At 52.2% G+C, this 20539-nt stretch overlaps 1 protein-coding gene and 1 long non-coding RNA gene across 3 annotated transcripts; one reads left to right on the top strand and one right to left on the bottom strand.

The window, feature by feature from the left end:
• Positions 1 to 7590: 7590 nt before the first annotated feature.
• Positions 7591 to 9452, top strand: LOC108539907 (uncharacterized). The gene is made up of 3 exons (XR_001888528.1): positions 7591 to 7862; positions 8431 to 8831; positions 8949 to 9452. It is a non-coding gene; the product is annotated as an uncharacterized LOC108539907 (long non-coding RNA).
• Positions 9453 to 10617: 1165 nt separating this feature from the next.
• On the bottom strand, positions 10618 to 19021 carry LOC108539906 (protein FAM163A). Of its 2 annotated transcripts, none has more exons than XM_017888854.1 (4): positions 18944 to 19021; positions 14710 to 14731; positions 13577 to 13921; positions 10618 to 12994 (listed from the first exon to the last, which is right to left on the bottom strand). In XM_017888854.1, the coding sequence occupies exons 3-4, from the start codon at positions 13667 to 13669 to the stop codon at positions 12584 to 12586; spliced, it is 504 nt and encodes a 167-aa protein (XP_017744343.1). In that variant the 5' UTR covers positions 13670 to 13921; positions 14710 to 14731; positions 18944 to 19021; the 3' UTR covers positions 10618 to 12583. The 2 variants fall into 2 exon arrangements, with proteins under 2 accessions (XP_017744343.1, XP_017744344.1); XM_017888855.1 differs by having other exon boundaries at positions 13577 to 13691.
• Positions 19022 to 20539: the final 1518 nt, after the last annotated feature.

Here is a 20539-nt window from a genome sequence, read left to right as displayed (position 1 = left end):
TTGATAGCTCCCTGCCCCTCCTCTAGTGATCTAGACCCGTCTGTGATAATTTCACTCTTTTCCTGAGGACAAAGTCTGGTGGAAAAGAAACACTGAGGCTAGCATCAGCTTCCTAAAGTAATGATTCCACATTTGGCAGACAGAGGGACCCACTCAGTCTCTGATTATGGCCAATCTTTGAACACTTGACTCCACTTCCTACCTGCAATCTCCACTGTGTTAATTTTAGTCTCAAGCAAGTCAATACCTGGGAAGGTTTATACCTCACCTGTGAAAATACGTGTTAATTTCCCACCCTGGAGTTTAATAAGCTCCTTGAGGGCTGGGGTGGTATTTTCATTTTTATTTCTCTAACACCTAGCACAAACGTTTGGTGCCTAGTTTAGGTCCTCAACAAATGTTAGTTGAATAAACAGTTTTCTCTCTGTTAACTCTCCTCTGTAATGGCAATTTTTTCAAAATCCAGGCACGGATTGGCCTTACTGCACATTTCAGAGTAGGAGCCCGTCGGTTCACCATTAGAGTAATGGATCTCAGGGGTCAAAGTTGTGGACACAATTGTAGAGGAAACCACTGGGCTCACCAAGAGAATGATCGTTTCTGGCCCCTTTCTACCTAACTTCATGCAACATGTAGACTCCTGAAAGTTGCAGATGAGTTGGATTTCTGAAAATCAAGTTGTTTTGTCTTTATTGAAATGTCCTAGCTTCATTTGACTGGACTTGGATTACCAATAGGTTTCTTACACTTTGGCTTTGAGTTTCTTTGCCTAGAGGCCTGTAAGTCAAGAAAGTCTAGGAAAAAAGGGGGGAGGGCATGAAATATTAACATGGAATGACTGAAAGGGTCATTTTGCAGATGGGGAAACCAAGGGGCTAAGTGACTGCCTAAGGCTATAGGTTATAGTGCAGACCTGAGCCCAGAACCTAGATCCAGGGCCCGAGGCCACTGGTCTTTCCACTGTGGGGAAATCTTAGTGAGCCAGGGAAGTATAGTATTTACAAGAACCTACCATTGAACTATCTGGGGGTGTGGAAAATGGCTGTTTGGCTCCATTTGAGGCTTTCTCAGCATTCTTGTTTTACAGGGTACATCTCCCCATCTCCCTCCTTGGAGGCGCATATTGTCTACGGCACCCATAACTGCAGGACTGGCAGCCTGGAAGGGCCATGGCGGGGGCTGGTGGAAGCCCTCACTCTGGCGCTTCCTTGCACCTCCCACCTACACGATACAGAGGTCCGTTGTACTCTCAATGGACCTCCCTGGCTCAATCCTTCTCTGCCTGCAGCTTCCCGGTGTCCCAGGATTCAAACTGTGCCCTGTGCCCCCGCCAGTCCAAGTACTATCAGATATGTCAGCAGCAGGGAAAGGCCATTTCCAGGTTTCCAGTTGGGCCCGAGGGGCTTTGTGGAGTCAGTAGCAGAGGAGGCAGGGCGAGCAGAGCCGCTGGGCAGGCACAGCTCAGGAGCAGGGCCTGATGCGCAGCTGGAAGAAGAGGGATTGGCCCTGGAGTCTCCACTGGCTAGGCTGGGAATGGTTCTAGACACTGGTCCCAGGCTGGACGATGCGTGTTGGTTCCCCATGCTCCTGTGCAAGGGGCAGAGCTACAGTTGCTACTGATGTACCAAGAGGCTGACTGTCCTCAGTGTGCCCACTCCAGGAGAGAACCATGGCCTTACGTCTTGCAGCCCTGCCCGGCCACTCAGGGCGCTTTACGTTGCAGCAGTGCTCTTGGTTTCATGCCACTGCCTTTGGGAGACAGCAGTGTCCGTGGATACCTCTCTGGACCTGGATACCCAGGTCAGTCAGCAGCTCCTGAAAAACCTGCACCTGAAAAAGTCCAAGTCCTGACCTCCAGACTGCTGCCAATGGCTCTAGAATCCTACCTTTCACAGCTGGACACGGAAGCAAGAAGGGTGATGGAACCATATTGGGTAAGCTGGCTTTGGGGAGCTCCAGTCTGGAAGAATCTATAAATGACCAGCTAATTTTGTTAGGTTGGTCCTGATTGCTGTGTAAATCCCAGAAGGGAAGAAGCTCAGAGAAGCAGGGAGAAAGAAACTGAAAACTCAGATGCTACCAAAGGAGTGTGCCTTTGGTTGTTCAATACTTTGTGCTCCAGATCATGAAGCTGATGAGGAAAGCCCTGGCAGGTCTCCGAGTGCTCTGAGGTACAGCTCCGAGCAGACGCCCCTGCTCCAAGTCCTCAGAATTACCCCATTTGTTGCAAATGGTCGGACTGTGGAATCATTATCCCCAGGAGTTCAAACTGCAATCTTACTAAACCTCTACGGTCATCATGTGCTTCGGTGTAAATGAAGCCCCAGTATTTTATCCTCTTAAACCTTGTAACCTAACAGGATGTGGAGGAATTGAACTCTGGGACACTGTTGGTGGGATTGCAAAATGGTGCAGCTGCTGTGGCAAACAGGATGGTGGTGCCTCAAAAAATTGCAAATAGTATTACCACATGATCCAGCAACTCTACTTCCAGGGACAGAAGTAGAATTCCCAAAAGAATGGAAAGCATGGTCTCAACAATGTATTTCTTTTCTTTTTTCTTTTTTTTTTTGAGATGGAGTTTCCCTTTTGGAAACTCATTGCTGGAGTGCAATGGTGTGATCTCGGCTCACTGCGACCTCTGCCTCCTGGGTTCAAATGATTCTCCTGCTTCAGCCTCCTGAGCAGCTGGGATTACAGGTGCCCACCACCACGCCCGGCTAGTTTTTGTATTTTTAGTAGAGATGGGGTTTTACCATGTTGGCCAGACTGGTCTTGAACTCCTGACTTCAGGTGATCTGCCCGCCTCAGCCTCCCAAAGTGCTGAGATTACAGGCATGAGCCCCTGTGCCTGGCTCTCAATGATGTATTTTTACACCCATGTTCATAGCAGTGCTATTCACAGTAACTAAAACGTGGAAACAACCCATTTATCCATCCACAGATGAATGGATAAGTAAAATATAGCATAATACAGTGGCATATTATTCAGTCTTAAAAGGAAGGAAATTCTGACCTGCCACATGAGATGAGGACATTATGCTGAGTGAAACAAGCCATTCACAAAAAGACAAATACTGTATGGTTCCACTTATGTGAGGTACTTAGAGGATGGCAAAATTATAAAGGCAGAAAGTTAGAGTGGTGGTTGCCTGGGGCTGGTGGTCGAGGGAATGGGGAGCTTTTGTTTTATGGGTACAGAGTTTCAATTTTGCAAGATGAAGAGTCATGGCAGTGGTTGGTGGTGACGGTGGCACATTATGAACGTGCTTGATACCACTGAACTGCTGCCCACTTAATGGTGGAGGTGATAAGCTTTATATGTGCATTTTACCACAATAAAAGACTTTGAAAGAAAAAAACCCTCCAGCCTATGAAAGACAGGAGTGCATCTGGTTCCTTTAGTCAGCTTTGGCTGGCTGCAAAGCGTGTGCAAGGCCCTGTGCTGGGTGTTGGGGCCAGTGCAGTGGGGAATGCAGCCTGGAAGAACAATCCGTCTGCAAGGGAAAATAAAGGGCGCGCCAGATACCAGCAATCCAGCCACACGCAGTGAGGTGGAGAGAGGATGTTTTGCTTATCCAGAAAAGGGAGTGATGGCTTCCAGGAGCCTCAGGGGAATGAATCATAGAATCCTGGACAAGATTTGAAGGACAGGTAGGATTTGGGTGGGTGGAGAAGGGTGCATGGGGTCAGAATTGTAACTGAAACTCATTCCAGGTAGATGGAGAAACTTTCTAAAGTTGTTGGTTTTGAACTGTTTGGGGGAGGGGCACAGACCCTTTTTGAATACCTGATATGCTCACATTTCTATTGAATCCCAGCAGGTTCCTAGATCTCAGGATCATTTAAATGGATCCCTTTGGGTGGGGTTCGGAGCGGAGGTCTGGCGATGCCAGGAGTGTGTGCCTGGTTTGTTCCCTCACCCCTACTCCCTGTGGTCAGGGCTCCACTTGCTGGGACATTCTGGGACCATGAGATGGCCCAGTGCAGCAAGGTCTGGAGAGGAGAAGGCTGTGGGGTCTACCCCAGTGGACAGCTTCTGCCCGGGGACCTGTGAGTGGTCTGCCCCGAGGCTTCTGCCATCTGTCTCCTTGGCTGGCACAGCCCAGGACCTCAGTGTGCTCACAGCCTGGGAGGAAGGAGGCCAGGCCAGGCCAGGCTGCATGAGGCTGAGCCGCCCACCTCACCACTGTCTCCGCCCGAGCCCTGCGCCCTCCCGCCCCAAGGTGTCTCACTGCCTTCTCTCCACTTCAGTCTCCTCAAGCCCTGCTTCGCTCAAGTCTCCACTGTCTAAAATCTACTGCTTACGCAAGCCTCCCCAGCATGTCCCCCAGGACAGGCTGTGAAGCTGCATTCCAATCCCTTTATATTTGGAGTTCCTTGAAGTCAGTGTTTGCTTGGGAGATTTCATCCTGGGGGAACAAGAGTGATGACCCCTCATCATCCTGCCTACCTACAGATTTACTGAGCCCCATCCTTCCAACAGGATGAACCTACCTCCAAGCCTTGCTTACATATAAAAATCGAACATATCTGTTAAAAAATAAATCAAACATGAATGGTTCCAGAGTTTCTGCTAAGAGTGATGAAAAATCTTTGGAGGCCAGTTTCAGTGGCTCATGCTTGTAATCCCAGGACTTTAGGAGGCCAAGGCAGGGAGATTGTTTGAGCTCAGAAGTTCGAGACCACCCTGGGCAATATGGTAAAACCCCAACTATACAAAAAAATACAAAAATTAGCCAGGAGTAGTGGTGCGTGCCTATAGTCCCAGCTACTTGGGAGGCTGAGGTGGGAGGATCACTTGAGCCTGGGAGGCAGAGGTTACAATGAGCTGAGATTGCACCGCTGCACTCCAGCCTTAGTGACAAAGCCAGACCCTATATGCTGTCTCAAATAAGACAAAGAAGAAAAAGAAAAATCTTTGGAAACATAATGGTAATGGTTGCACAATACTGTGAATATTAATTAATTAAATTTATTTATTTTGAGATGGAGTCTCACTCTGTCGCCCAGGCTGGAGTACAGTGGTGCAATCTCGGCTCACTGAAACCTCTGCCTCCTGGCTTCAAGTGATTCTTCTGCCTCAGCCTCCCGGGTGGCTGGGATTACAGGCGCACGCCACCACACGCAGCTAATTTTTGTATTTTTAGTAGAGACAGGGTTTCACCATATTGGTTAGGTTGGTCTCTACCTACTGACCTCGTGATCAGCCCACCTCTGCCTCCCAAAGTACTGAGATTACAGGCATGAGCCAACACACCCGGCCTTTTATTTTTATTTTTGAGAGACAGAGTCTCCCTCTGGCACCCAGTCTGGACTGTAGTGGTACAGTCACAGCTCACTGCAGCCTCAAACTCCTGGGCTCGAGTGATCCTCCCACCTCAGCCTTTCAAGGAGCTGGTACCACAGGCATGTGCCACTACACCTGGCTACTTTTTCCTATTTTTCATAGAGACAGGGTCTTGCTATTTTGCCCAGGCTGGTCTAGAGCTCCTGGGCTCAAGTGATCCTCCCATCTTGGCCTCCCAAAGTGCTGGCATTACAAGCATGAACCACCACACTGGACCAGCACTGTGAATATTTATTAATACCACTGAATTGTATACTAAATTTAAAAAGGTTAAAATCACAAATTTTATATTATATAGTATATATTTGTTTTTACTGCAATGAAAACAGATACATATATTTTTTGATAGAGTTTTTCTCATTGCCCAGACTGGAGTGTAATGACACCATCTCGGCTCACTGCAACCTCCGCCTCCCGGGTTCAAGCAATTCTCCTGTCTCAGCCTCCCAAGTAGCTGGGATTACAGTCATGCACTATCACACTCAGCTAATTTTTGTATTTTTAGTAGAGACGGGGTTTCACCATGTTGGTCAGGCTGGTCTTGGACTCCTGACTTCAGCTGATCCACCTGCCTTGGCCTCCCAAAGTGCTGGGCAGGTGTGAGCCACCACTTCTGGCCAACAAAAATATTTTTAAAAAATTCATGGGCCAGGCACAGTGGCTCACGCCTGTAATCCCAGCACTTTGAGAGGCCAAGGAGGGCAGATCATGAAGTCAGGAGTTCTAGACCAGCCTGGCCAACATGGTGAAACTAAAAATACTAAAATACAAAATTGTCTCTACTAAAATACAAAATTGGCTGGGTGTGGTGGTGCGCACCTGTAATCCCAGCTCGTCAGGAGGCTGAGGCAGGAGAATTGCTTGAACCTGGGAGGCAGAGGTTGCTGTGAGCCGAGATCGTGCTACTGCACTCCAGTCTGGGTGACAGAGTGAGATTCCATCTCAAAAAAATAAACAACAAAAAAATAAAATAAATTCATACAATGTGAATGAACCTGTGCCAGCTGAAACTGTTTTTCACTCTAGCCTTCTGCCCTTGACTTTGTGGGGAGAAAATTGTTCAGCAGTTGGAGGATAACAGGCCCTTTGCCTGTTGAAAGCCCCCAGAGAGGCTCAAAGGGAGCCAAGTCCCTGTTCCAGAGCAGGAAGGCATGGCGTGTCCTGTCCTAAGACATGCAGGATGTGCTGGAGGCCGCTCTCCACTAACAAGGCATCCCTCAGGGCTCTTTCGGAGACTGAGGCAGGAGGATCACGAGGTCAGGAGTTCAAGACCAGCCTGGCCAAGAGACCAGCCTGGCCAGTACGGTGAAACCCCGTCTCTACTAAAAATACAAAAATTAGCTGGGTGTGGTGGTGGGCACCTATGATCCCAGCTACTTGGGAGGCCTAGGCAGGAGAATTGCTTGAACCCAGGAGGTGGAGGTTGCAGTGAGCTGAAGGTTGTGCCACTTCAGCCTGGGCAACAGAACGAGACTCCAACTCAAAAAAAAAAAAAAAAAAAAAAAAAAAAAAAAAAAAAAAAAAAAAAAAGAAAAGAAAAGAAAAGAAAAAAGAAAAAAAAGAAAAGGTTCTTTAGGACATTGGTCCTCCATCTTCTCAGTTGGAAGCTTCCAGAAATAAAGTCACCTTCCTTACCCCAACACCTTCTCTCAACTTATTGGCTGTCATGTTGTGAGTGGTAGAGTTTGGACTTGGCTGTACTGCTAATGATAGTGGCTACCACATGTGCCATTATCATTAATGTGAAGAATCACATTGGGACCAGAATGCCCCCTGTATCCATTAAAATTAAGTGAGGTGTCAGCTCACCTAATTTTTTTATTTTTTGAGATGGTGTCTCACTATGTAGCCCAAGCTGGAGTGCAGTGGTGCAATCTCGGCTCACTGCAACCTCCGCCTCTGGAACTCAAGTGATTCTCAGTGCCTTAGCTTCCCAAGTAGCAGGGACTACAGCTGCCTCCACTTCGTCTGGCTAATTTTTTGTATTTTAGTAGAGACAGGATTTGACCATGTTGCCCAGGGTGGTCTCAAACTTCTGAGCTCAGGCGATCTGCCCGCCTCTGCCTCCCAAAGTGCTGGGATTACAGAAGTGAGCCACCACACCCAGCCAGCTCACTTAATTTTAATGGAATACAGTGGGCATTATGACCCCAACTTTACAAGTGAGAAAACTGAGACACAAAGAGGTCCCCAAAGTTGCCTAAAGTCACACAGTAAGTGGTAGAGCCAGGATTCCAGCTGAAGTCTGCTTCCATATCCCACCTTCTAACTGCCGCCACTAGACTGCTGTGTCTGCTGGGGTGTTAGGTCACAGGAGAAAAGAGATAACGGCTTTGTGACCCAGGAGCTCCTCCTTCACCTCCTCCTGCCATCCTCAGCACGAGCCAGCTGCGGTGAGGGGTGCTGTGTGCTGGGCTGGAGGATGGAGCCATGTGCAACTCCTCCTGAGGCACGCTGTGAAGGTGCAAGTGTTGTGTTCTGAGAGGTTGTGCACTACGTGGTTCTCCACCCAGTGAGCTGATGGGCAACGAAGGAAGGATGGCCGTTGGGAGGGGGAGCTGGTGGAGAGGGGGCCAGCTGGGGAGGAGGGCGGAGGAGTAGCTTGAGTCAGACTGAGGAGCGCAGGGGAGGTGCTGGCTGTCCTTGTCACTCTTCTTTAGGAAATGCCTCTGTCAGTGCCTGGGGTTCAAGGAGTGTGGGCCATTTTCTTTCTGAGTTCTGAGCAAATCAAGCTGGGGCATTCTGGGGCATGCTGCCCTATCCCAGGAGTCTCAGCCTTAGGTAGTTTGGCAATCTTCTCCTATAAATAATCAATAGACCCTGAATAGCACTTGTAAACTTGAGCGTAGAAAACTGGGTGAGATGTTTTTATGGTGAAAGAAGCTTCTCCTTCAAGTCCCCCCAGAAGCCTCAGGGGCAGAGTGCCAGGGACAGGTTTTGGGGATGTGGGCTGGATAATGCCATCATGGGGCCGCTGGAATCTGGGGTGCCAGAGCTGTTGGTTGGAAAGTCCCCGGGTATGAGGGCAATGTGCCACTTTGATGAGGGCCTCTGCCTCGCACTTTTTTGGGCCTGAACAGTGCAGAAGATGAAAACTTCTCACCCAGCTTTCTACGTTCAAGTTTCCAAGTGCTGCTCGGGGACCACTGATTATTTCCAGGGCAAGACCACCAAACCACCCAAGGCCGAGACTCCTGGGATAGCGCAGCACGCCCCGGAGTCCCCCAGCTCGATTTGCTCATAGCTCAGAAAGAAAACAGCCCACACTCCTTGAACTTCAGGCACTGACGGAGGCATTTTCCAAAGAATAGTGACAAGGACGGCCAGCACCTCCCTTGCATTCCTCAGTCTGACTCAAGCTGCTCCTCCACCCTCCTCCCCAGCTGGAGCTGAGGCTGAGGGCAATTGAGGGCCACCAGGGAGAAGAGCTGGGTCAGGGCTGTGACCCACCAGCAAGTATGAGGCCAAGCAGATGTGCCAGGTGAGAGGCTGGAGGCCAGGTGGGAGCTGGCTGCCCTGCGGCAGCAAAGGAGATGGCTGGAGGTTGGGATGGGTGCAATGATGAGTGTGCCTCAGGGTCCGATTTCTGTTCCCATAGGACAGCTGTGGTGACAGAGCTGTGGCCAACTGCTCCCTGGGCTGAGGGTGAAGGAAGCTGTGCTCCCACTGGTGCTAGGGAAGGCTGCTGCGGGGCTGGAGGCCTGGGTGCTGGACTGCTGGGGAAGGCTGCCTGCTGCACCCCCAAGCTGCAGTCAGGGCTCGCCCTGAGGCCCTGAGGTGGGGAGAGAGCAGCTCTCTCGTACACAGCCATGTGCACATGCGCGCGCGCGTGCACACACACACACACACACACACACACACACACATTCTCACTTCATCCCCGAATTCTCCCTTCCACACACAAAGCTAGTTTCCAGTTCTCCAGTCCCCCTCCATCCCTCTCCGCTTTTGTAGTCTCTGCTGGACTGCACTGGGGATCTGGTCCCAATTCCCCACTTCCCTTGCTGCCCCTGTAACAAAGGGCTGGCCATATGACATGATCTCCTGAGGCTTCAGAGAAGTGATTTTACCCCGAGCTACACAGGCGGGAAGACCACCAGCCTGGAAGGTGTGTGGTGGGTTGGGAAGAGGGGAAGGGCAGGAGCAGGGGCTGAGGCCTGGGTTGCCCCCCAGGGAAACTCACTATCCTCAGCAGGTCCTTTCAGCCACTTTCCCAACAAGCAGCAAATCTCCGCCAATTGAACTCTGACCGAGGCAATAGGGGCACGCCAGGCAACAAGGTGGAGGTTTGCTAGCGTGGGAGCAGGGAGAGCGTTGAACACAGACGCTCTGGGTATTGACGAGGAGGCTTCACCCTTAAATCCACACCAACTGCTCCCTTCACTTCCCCCGGTGAAGAACGAAGGACCCTGTGGGATTTCTACTTCGAATCTCTCATTTATTCCGACATTCACTCGGTTGCGACTCCAAGTTATCAAAGATGCAAGACAAGAAGTCTATAGCAGGAGTGGTGAAGTGGAGGTGGAGAAAGACTGCGGAGAGGGCTATGTTCCTGGCCCCTCCTTCTCTTCCAATTTAGGGCACCGTTTGAAAAGAGTACAAATAGTGTCCCTTAGCACAAACCAGACAGCAGAAAAGGACAGTGCAGTTGAGTGGGGGAGCTCCCTTTTCCACAGGGTGGGGCCCTGCAGCTGCAGTGGGCAGGCAGGCAATCTCCAGCCTGGTTGGAGACCGTGCCCTGAGCAGCGTGGGCTATGTGGGGAAGAGCTGGGCCCACCGTCTCTCCAATGCCCCAAACCCAGATTGTGATTTGTGGGGCTGGCAGGGCTTAGCTAGGAAAGCGGTAGGAGGGAGGGGATTGCACAGGACGCTTGCACTCAGGGACCCCATTGATCAGGGGCAAGAAGTGGGTGATGGTTAATTGGGTCTTGATTTTTACAAAGGCAGGATGTAGGAATGATGTCATTTCTGGCGAGGAGGACGTGGCTGCTGTGGTTGATTGGCTGTGGAATTCCAGGGGAGCAAGGCACTAGGAAGTGGGGAACGCTGCCAGGCCCAGTAGCTCGTCAGGAGCTTGCACTTGGCCCAGTTAGGGCTGGCTGTGGGACGCGCGTGCTGAAACTGCTGCCGAAAGCTGCCCCTCTGCGCCAGGAGACAGATCCCACTACCCCACCTACAGCTGCTTCCTGGTACAAGAGAAGTTACCATTTGAAGTGACTCCATAGGAGAGTCTGACAAACATGCTTGCTTTTCACTGACAATTAAAATTGTTTTGCTGCTAATCTTGTTTTATGGTGGTCTTTCATCCATCAGCAAGCATCCCTGCACACAAGATCAGAGAGTTGGGTAAATACATCCAGGCCCTGCCAGGATTAGGGCAAGAGGGAGTGGTCTGGGCCGGCAGATCTTTTTCGGAAATTCTCACTTTTTGGAGCACTAAAGGGTTCTTAGTCTATCTGGGCAAGCCTCGTTTCCCTGGAATAAATGGAATCTCAGAGATTAGTGACTAGTCCTAGAGCTAATGAGTGACCAAAGTGTGACCAGAGCCCAGGTCTGTTTCTCAACCCAGGGCACTTTGATTCTAGATTGAGATGTGAGGTGACAGGTGCCTTAATAGTGGCGCAAAAGATGTGCATTCCCCTCCTCTTCCCTGCCCGCTCCCTGCTCCCTCAGCGGCACCCTGACCTTTGTCAAATGCAGAATCAAGATTTCAGCAGGGGGGCTAGCCCTTTCCCTACCCCACCCTCCTTGAATTCAGTGACTCAGGAGTGGGAGGGGGGTTAGCTATGCCCTTAGAAGGGGGCCAGCTTCCGCAGAGGCCACTGGAAAACTCATCAAGATACTCACAAAGCATAAAGCCACTGCCACATTCTAAGTGGGAAGTCGGAGTTGGAAATGAGGCTGGTGTGAGACACAATAAAAGGCTCATTGCCAGGAGACTGGGCAGTAGGGCGGCCAAGGGAGGGCGGCGAGCGTGGAATCCCTAAGTCACGTCCCTCCCATCCTCAGGACTGGGCTGTCGCTCTGGTGGGTTGAAGATCCTGCTCAGCGGCGTCACGGGTGGACGCTCACGTAGACTGCGGGCTCTGGCGGAGTCCACGTGGTTTCAGCCGCTACAGCATCGCTCCACGGAGACTCCGTGCTCTTCCTGTTCATTAGCCCGCTGGCTGCCATGGGGATTGGCCACGTTAACCAGCTTTCGTTCAAGCTGTTTGGGTATCAGACTTTTCCTTCTCGATGGTACATGGGAGACCTTTCCTTCCTGCAGCTCCTGAAGGTACAAAGCCCCTGGTGCCTACCCGTGGTGACTAGTGTGTGTGTGTACACCTGGGAACGGGCATGCACACACCCTCACAGGACTGCATCCACGCAAGCTGCTCGGCGTGGTGGGCTGGGCCGAGAGACAGTCAGCTGGTCTCTTTGCTAAGCTACTAGAAGTCGGCTAACAAAAGTGAAAAAGCTTCTCCAGCAGGGGGCGCTGGTTCCTAAGGCAGAGAAAGGATTTCGGGGAACACAAGGTTAGACAGTCACTTTCTGGTGCAGTCCCCACAGGCAACCTTAGGCTTTAAAGTCAACTTGACGTGTTCCACGAGGAAGGGGGCAGGTGAGATGTGATACGTTCAGGAATCAACGTCCCTACGGGAGCAGCTACAGTGACAGCAGTAGCTATGGTAACCAACGTACAAAACTTGGTTGTGAACTAGCTGTTGAATTCATCTCAGCAAGCTCCTCCTGAAGCAGTGCCGTTGACCCCCCCGCCCCTCGCTTCTCCAATGTTGGAATTGCAGCTCTCACTTCTCCCCTTGCCCTCTGTCCGCTTCTCCTAGGCAGGGATGCTTCATCTCCCGTGGACCCTGGAGGGCTCCAGAGCCTTTGCTGAGCTTTCCCCGGTGCTCCTTTTTGCAGTGCAGCAAATTCAGGGGACTGGGGCACACTGCGAGGGGTTGTCGTGGTGCTAGGGCTGCCAGAGGAGTGTCCCAACCAAGAAACTGGCGAAGCTGCAGACTTGACCTAGCAGTCCCCCACCTCTGGGCCACAGAGTAGGAGCCAGGCCCTGTCCTGGTTCTCAACGCACTCAAAAGCTTAAATCCTAGTAAACCCTCCACTGTGGAGCAAGAAAAGCCAAAGAAACAGAGACAGCCCCTGTGGGGCTGCTGGAGGGTCATCCATCGCCCCCATGGCCCCCGCCAGGGCAGCAGTGTGGGTGTGTGTGGAGGTCAGGGGTGGAAGGGTTTACACGTCTGTACTAATAGCCCTTGGATTGGTGAAGGCCTCACGCCCAGAGCCTGGCCAGGTCACCGGATAACTCTGGGGTGCTGCCAATTTGAGGGATGAGGGTCCCCCCTCTTTGTAGTATGTGGGAGCAAAGGAGAGCCTCTCGCCTCCACCCCCATTGGGCACCATGTCAGCCGTCCGTATGTAAAAGGGGGAGCTGTATGGGGAGCAGGTAGTGCAGTGGCTCGCGGCCACCCCGCAGGGCTGGCTGCAGGGCTCGCTGGTGAGAGGTGCCAGGTTGCCTCTGCCGTCCAGGGCTTGGGAGCTGCAGGCATTGCAGCTGGGGCCTCTGGGATGTGTGGGAAGGTCGTGCTCCCGCTCCTCCTCCTCGTCTGCATCCTCGGTTCCGCTCTTCTTGCAGCAGTAATACTGTGCGGAAGGGGAGAGGGATGCCTGAGAGGATGAATGCTTCCCCGACCCCACGCATTTTTGAGTGTGCACAGGTGCCCCTGCCCCTGCTCCTTGGAGAACCTAGTGCCAAGCACTGAACCCCAGGGGCCTGCTCCACAAGTTTCTATTCCCAGCTTTGCAAGGCCAGTGCTGCTTTCCCTTTCCCCTCCCACCGCTCCTCGCAGTAACTCCGGGCTGTGGTTGAGTTGGGCAGGGACACACACGTATTGAGGACACGGCTGGGGCTGCTAGCGGCAGCTTTCACAGCCTCCCCAGAATGGTACTCTTCCCACACCCCTGAAATCTCAGAGGTGCAGGACACACAGCCCAATGACCCCGTATCTCCCCAGCACACTTTCTGTGTGCTCTGAGCGGGCAGGCTGGGGGGTGCTTAGCTTCCTTTTGACCAGCCCCAACTCCCAGCCTCCTTGACTTACGCCTGCCACATTCCATGGCTTTGGGCTCTGTGGGCCCTGAAGTCAGCCTCCAGTTTCTGCCCCCATAATGAAAAAGGTTTGCTGGTGGCCTGGCAGCCTCTAGCTACGGGTCCCGGGGACTGACCTGGAGCCTGCAGTAGCACAGGACAGCAATGATGCAGAGGAGGATCACCGTAGCTAGGATTCCGCCAGTGATCACAACCGTTCCCGCTGTCATCCGCCCGGCGCCCCATCAAACTCTGCAAAGATGTGCGGAGGGCTGAGGACCAGCTGTGGCTGCAGCCCTGGGCTGGGCCGGGGGGAGTCTTTCTGGAACTGCCCCGAGGCTGGGGCAGCGGGCCTGAGAGCAGCAGGTGCAGGGAGGGCCAGGCCCCAGGGGCTTCCTGAAGGCTGAGGACTGGCTCTGGCTCCAGACCGGGCCAGCCTAAGTGGGGGAAGTTGGAGGTGTTTGGCACAGGGCAGATAACAGCTGCGGGAGGGAAAAGAGAAAGCTGAGTGCTAATTCTGCCCCTTGCTTCTATCCAATTTCAAAAAGTTCTCACGATCTTTCCCCTTTGGTGCTCTTCTCGCCTTTCCTCTCCCCTCATATCCTTCTTAGCCCCGGCTTCTGCGTGGCTCCAGACACAGAGGAACAGCTGCTGCTGATTGCGGGGCTCCTCCCTGTGTGGCATCACACTAAGCACCCCCACGCATCTTATCACATCCTCGCGATAACCCTTCGGGGCAGTTATTAGCTATCCCTACTGCACGCATGCTAAACGGGGGCTGAGAATAATTTGGCTGTGATTCCACCCAGCCCGTTCATCCCCAAGGCTGTGCTCTTGATCCCCGCCATCCTGGCACACACCCCATTGGTCCCTGAGCCTTTGTCCCAGGCTGGCGGGGAAAGGGCCAACTCTCAAAAACATCAGGTGGCTTTTCTCTGGCTCAAACCCGCACTTCTTTTAGCGGTATCTCTGTTCTTCAAACCCTCCTGAAAAGCAAGGGCAAGGCAAGCCCAGAGGGAGTGGTGTGTGGCATCCTGGGCCCTGGAAGGCTGTGGCCAGACTGGGGAGACTGGTCCTGGCTTCTGAGGCTGAATGAACAGGACAGAGGCAAGCTCTGGGCATGAGGCTGTCCTGGCTTCAGGCAGATTATCCTTTTAGGTCAGTAAATGAGGATTTCTGAGCCTCCCAGGTGCACTGGGACCAAGGGGGCAGGAGAGTGGGGACTAGGGACTTGGCATCTTGGAGATGGAAAAATGGCTAGATCACTTACGTTCAGTAAAGGGAACGGTGACCTGCAAGACAACAGAAAGGACAGAGATGTTGGAATAAGAGAGTTACCTGCTGAAAAAGGCCAGAAGGGTTAGATGATTCCCAGCCAACCCTCATTTTGCTTTCTTCACTGTGTGGCATATCATCAGTGAGCCCACAGACCCCAAGTCTGGGTCTCCAACTGCTAGCAGATGGACATTTCAGTGGATGTCCCAGTGGTCATCTCAAACTCAATTATGACAGGTTAAAGTCATCACCCTGCTCTCCAAATGGACTCCCCGCCTCTGACCTGTCTGTCTCTGTTGGTGACTCCACCATAGCTGCCCCAAAGGGCTTTGCAAGTTGTTTATTACTCAAAGGGTAAGTGGGGCTAGAACCCAACCGCACTCTGCTCACAAAGCTGTGCACCCTGGTGTGTTCACCGGGTAAAAGGGGTACCTTTATCTCTTCACCCAAATATACCACCTGCCCACCACTGTCATCCTAGAGAGCTGCACCTGCCCAGCAGCGCGGCTCCAAATCCACTCCTGCTCTGTGGACTAGCAGCGTGGGCATAACCTGGGAGCGCCACTAGAAAGATGGCATGTCAGGCCCTCCACAGGACTAATGAGAGTTTGCATTTTCACAAGGTCTCAACTGAATAAGTTGCACATTAGAGTTTGACAAGGCCATGGGATGTTCCCCCAGCTGCCCAGAATTGAAACTCCTCAAATTCTTCTCTGGCTTCCCCAGTCTTCTGTCGCCCACTCCAGTGAAGACTCGTCACCTCTCAAGCTGCAGTGGCACAATGGTTTCCTAATGAACCTTCCCAGTTTTGTCTCTGAGTACCCTTCCTGCCACCAGCTGTTAAGCCTTTCTTCACACCCCTGGGCGTTTCTGTGACTCTCATGCACCACCTTGCCTGCAGGATACATTTATCTGCCCATAAACTTTTAGAGACAGCTTCAAAGGCATAGCCACCCCCCAAGTTCCTGCATGCTCACCCTATTTATCTTTCCCTCCTCACCTCCCTTTCTTCCGCCTACGTGATCTGCTGCCCCATCATGCAGTCCCTCTGTTCCTTTTTTTGGAGATGGAGTCTCACTCTGTCCCCCAGTGTGGAGTGCAATGGCACAGTCTCGGCTCACTGCAACCTCTACCTACCGGGTTCAAGTGATTCTCGTGCCTCAGCCTCCCGAGTAGCTGGGATTACAGATGTGCAACCCCACACTGGGCTAATTTTTCTATTTTCAGTAGAAACAGCATTTCACCATGTTGGCCAGGCTGGTCTCGAATTCCTGGCCACCCACCAAGTTGGGTGATCCACCCGCCTTGGCCTCCCAAAATGCTGGGATTACAAGTGTGAGCCACAGTCCTACAGTTCTTAAGCAGCTTATTGCCTAGTGATGAAAATACACGGGGCAACCCTTACGACACAGTGTGAGACTCGTAGCCACAGAATCGCAGACCAGAACTGTGGAACACAGAGTGGGGCAGCTAATGACTCGGGGGGAGATGCTCCACTGCAGGTGTTGTATTGAGCTGAATCCTAAAAGGTGAGTGACAGCCTTTTAGGTAGACAAGGTGGGGAGGGAAATGAACAGTCCAGGGGTGTGACGAGAACAGTTCCAGGAACTGCGAGGGATCTGGCAAGGCTGGGACAGGCCAGGGCAGGCATGTGTCTGGAGAGGCAGCAACCTGGGCAAGGAATCTGGATGAACTCTCCTGGAGGCCGTGGGGTTCCTGAGGGGGCTTTCGACAGGGGAGTGTGTGGTCTTTCTTTTTCTGTCTGTTTAAATCCTGCCCTTCCTTCAAGGTTCTGAGAAGCCTCCCCTGAGTGCCCCAGCCCTGATGCTGTCTCACTTCTGGGCTCTTACTGCAATGCCCTTCATGGTTCGCTCTTCAAATCCCACTTGGTGGGATAAGAGTCAACTTTTCATGTGGGAACATGTTGACTCCTCCACTATATTATAAGTCCTCTGGGATCAGGGGTTGTGTCTTACATGGTCTCCTATCCCCTGCAGCCTTATGCACCATGTCTGACACATGGTGTCAGACTTAATAAAAGCTCACTGTTTAGCTTGTCACAGCCCTGGCAGTTATGACTCTGACAGACCACCAGGGGGCAGCAAGCTGTATCTCTCAGCTCAATCCCATCGGCAGACTTGAGCGTCCCTGTTTGAGACCACTTTGATTTTGCCCAGGTGCATGGTGGGCCATGCTTCAGAGGTTTCTTGGGGCATCTGGAGGTGGGGCCAGATGAATCTCAGCTTGGGGAAGGCGTAGGCACTTTCACTACAGCACCACTTCATCCCCCCAACACTTCCCTGCATATTAATCGCTGAGGGCTGCTTATGGACAGAGGTCTAGGAGTGACCTGAAGCTGGGGAAGCAGCAGTGATCCACCCCACAGACAGGCTTGGACTAGTGTTCCAGGATGTGCCCAGCCTGTTTTAGGAGACAGGGAATTATGGAGAAGCCGTATAAGAACAGTGCCCTCCCTCTTCCCTGCCCCTGTCCTGGGACACCCCTCTTTCGGGACCACACAGGTTGCGCACAGCAATGGACTGGACACTGAGGGCATGGCAGTGTGGGCAGAGCTGGGGTTCTCAAGGCCCAGGTTCGAGGATCACCTGTGCCACTGAGCAGCTACCCCATATTGGAAAATGACCTTCTTTTTCACTTCTAAAGCAAAGATGAACAAAACACTCAGTTTTCACATTCCTCTGTCTCCCTCGCCAGTAGGACCGTAAGGAATTGTAATCAAGGATCGCCTCTCTTCCTCTGAGTTCTCAAGTGTGACTGTGAGGAACGAGGGGGATGAGCGTGAGAGCTCTTTGTAAACTAGAAAAGACCCCACAAACCACCATGTTTGTGGGGAGAAGGAAGGCCTAGACCTGTTGTGGCTGTTTAGGTCTGGCCTTAAAATCATCAGCCAGGAAGGGACATGTAAAGGGTGTGAGATGAACTAATCAGCTCTCAACAGTTTCCCTGAAGGCTCAGTACTAATGGAAAAAAAAAAATTTTTTTTTTGAGACAGGGTCTTGCTCTGTCGCCCAGGCTGGAATGTAATGCTGTGATCTCGGCTCACTGCTGCTTCAACCTCCAGGGCCCAAGCGATCTTCCCACCTCAGCCTCCCAAGTAGCTGGGACCAAAGGCGCGTGCTACCACACCCGGCTAACTTCTGTACTAATGGTACAGTTTAGCATTTAAATTCCCACATTCAGTGGCTCTCTATGATTTCAGGAGGGCTCATTGTCTCTTTGCAATTAGATGCAAATGCTGGCAGTAACTTCTTACACCCAAACAGCAGCTTACAGTTTACAAAGTGCTCCATTTATGCTCTCTTATGGCGGGCGGGCTCTGAGATGGCCCAAGTGGTCACTGCCTCCTGGCAGTTATGCCCTTGTGTACTCCCCCACCCCAAGTATGGGTGTGGCCTGTGACTTGCTTCTAACTAACAGAATGGGTGACGGGATGTCACCTCTGTGAATAGATTATGTAAGATTCACACTATTCTCTTGCTAGCCATTGACTCTGATGGTTTTGATACTGAAAGTTGCCATGTTGGGGAAGCCCATGTGTGAAGAAACCTAGGGTGGCCTCTGGCCAATTCCTGGCTGGGGACTGAGGCCCTCAATCCAGCCCCCCAAAAGGAACTGAACAGCCACATACATGAGAGTGGAAGTGGATCCTTCTCCAGTTGACCTTGGGGATGAATTGACAACCCCAGCTGAGACCTTGAGGCAGAGGGTCAACCAGCCACGTCTGGACCTCTGACCCACAGAAACAGAATCACTGTGTATTGTTTTAAGCTGTTGAGTTTGTGGTCGTTTGTGATGCAGCAAAAGATAGCGAATACACATTCTTGAATCTTACAAAAGCCCCAGCAATGCTGGAGGAGAAGTGAGACCATTAAGTCATTTGTCTAAAGTCATAGGATAACAACTGTCTGCGTCAGGGCCCACGGGCCAGTGCTGTGGAGTTTCTAACACACCAGCTGCCTCCTGAGGTGTCCTGAGGACAGGAGAAAGAGGTCCGTATGTTCCCACCCAGGTCTCAGCAGGTCTGGGGCAGAATGACTCAGTGGTGGCCAAGTCAGGGAATGGGGGTAGCCAGAGGACAAACCTGCTGCCCACTAAAGAATCCTAAGGGCCTTCCCTCTGTGACCAGGACTTTCTCAAGCTCCTTCCCCACTGGTGGCCCAGACACCCTCTCCCAGGGGAAAAGGGAGTGGCCCGTGCCTTACACTTACGTGAAACAGCTGGAGCAGTGGTGGCTCAGTCACGCAGGCTACGCCTGAGCAGACAGCAGGTGGGGGTGCGTCATGGCCAAGGGCATCAGTCCCTGCCAGAGAAGAGAGAGGAAGACCCATGAAAGCCAGACAGGAAGGCTGAGGACAGACAGGCTCCTGCTGGCCCCCAGGTGTGACCCCATGGCTCTAGAGTGGAAGTCTCTCCAGGGGTTTGCTTCTTGAGGGTAAAGCTCTGCAGCTGCCTTGGTTTCCGAGGCCCCAGCCTGAGAACCTGAGGACAGACCTGTAAGGTTACGTCTACCCCAGCTGTGTCTCCTTCCCTCTGTGGTGCTTCTGGAACCCTGTGCCCAGGGCAGCAGCAGAATGCTGGGCACGTGTCTGGGAGGTGATGCTGAGTGGGGCAGGGCGCTCGGCTGGTTTTCTCCTGCTCCACTGGAGGATTTGGATCTGTGCCCAGTGGATGCATCCTTGTTGCCTGCATGACTGACCCTGCTCTTAACATACATCTTTCCCAGCCCCTTCCCCACCGTTTCCTGGTCCTATTTTTTCCCAGTGCCTGGGCTGCACACTTCCTTCCCCTACTCCAATATCCTGACTTCTATCAGGCCAAAGATGGCGACTGGACAGCCAGAGGAGCAAGTTCAGGCTGCTGTGCTGTTGGGGGAGGGGAGGCAGGGTCCTCTCGAGACATCCAGGAATCCAGGGTAGGCTAATTTTTGGGGGTCTCTTTACATTCTTTTATTTGTTTATTCATTTAACCAATCAATCTAACCCAGGACAGTGCTGATTTTTTTTTTTTTTTTTTTTTTTTTTTTTTTTTTTTGTGAGACGCAGTCTTACTCTGTCACCCAGGGTGGAGTGCCACTGCAGCCTCGGCCTCCCGGGTTCAAGTGGTTCTCCTGCCTCAGCCTCCCAAGTAGCTGGGACTACAGGCACACACCACTGTGCCCGGCTATTTTGTGTTTTTAGTAGAGATGGGGTTTCACCACGTTGGCCAGGCTGGTCTCAAACTCTTGACCTTAAGTGATCCTCCCGCTTTGGCATCCCAAAGTGCTGGGATTACAGGCTTGAGCCACCGTGCCCGGCCAGGACGGTGTTGATCTTTAAATAATCACTCAACATTATTCGGAAGAGTCTGAATCCTACACTGAGAGAAGGAGGGAGAGGAGGGATGCCCTGTGGGGGTGATGCTCAGCCCTGGCTCAGAGGTCCCCAGGAGGAGAGGCCTCCCTGGGTGAGGGATGTTTGTATTGGGGAGGAAACCCAGCCATTAACCATATCCACAGAGCCACCTTCCAAGGGGACAGGGCTAACCACCTCCAGGTTCTCACCCTTGGCCAGAACTGGAGCTCAAAGGACAGACATTAGCATGATGCCTCAGGGACTAGGCCTATCTGAGCCCAGCAGCTCTCAGGGGAAGAGCCCTGGGGAAAGCTGAGAAGGAGGCAGAGTGACTGTATGACAGAGCAGCCCTGTCCCCATTATCACCTCCCTCCTAGATCTAGACCTTCCTACACTCTCCCAGCTCCTGCCTTGGACATTCTGGGCACTTAGGCTTTCTTTTCTCCAACATTTTCTCACTCAGATTAACCTGTG

Source organism: Rhinopithecus bieti, unplaced genomic scaffold (assembly GCF_001698545.2).
Source record: "Rhinopithecus bieti isolate Rb0 unplaced genomic scaffold, ASM169854v2 scaffold_15676, whole genome shotgun sequence".
NCBI lineage: Eukaryota > Metazoa > Chordata > Mammalia > Primates > Cercopithecidae > Rhinopithecus > Rhinopithecus bieti.
This window is presented reverse-complemented; position numbering and strand designations above follow the sequence as displayed.

Coding starts and splice junctions, on each gene's coding strand:
- LOC108539906 (XM_017888854.1), bottom strand. CDS start 13,669: ATGACAGCGGGAACGGTTGTGATCACTGGCGGAATCCTAGCTACGGTG. Junction 12,995..13,576: donor TGTGCTACTGCAGGCTCCAG/GTCAGTCCCCGG, acceptor CCTTCCGCACAG/TATTACTGCTGCAAGAAGAG.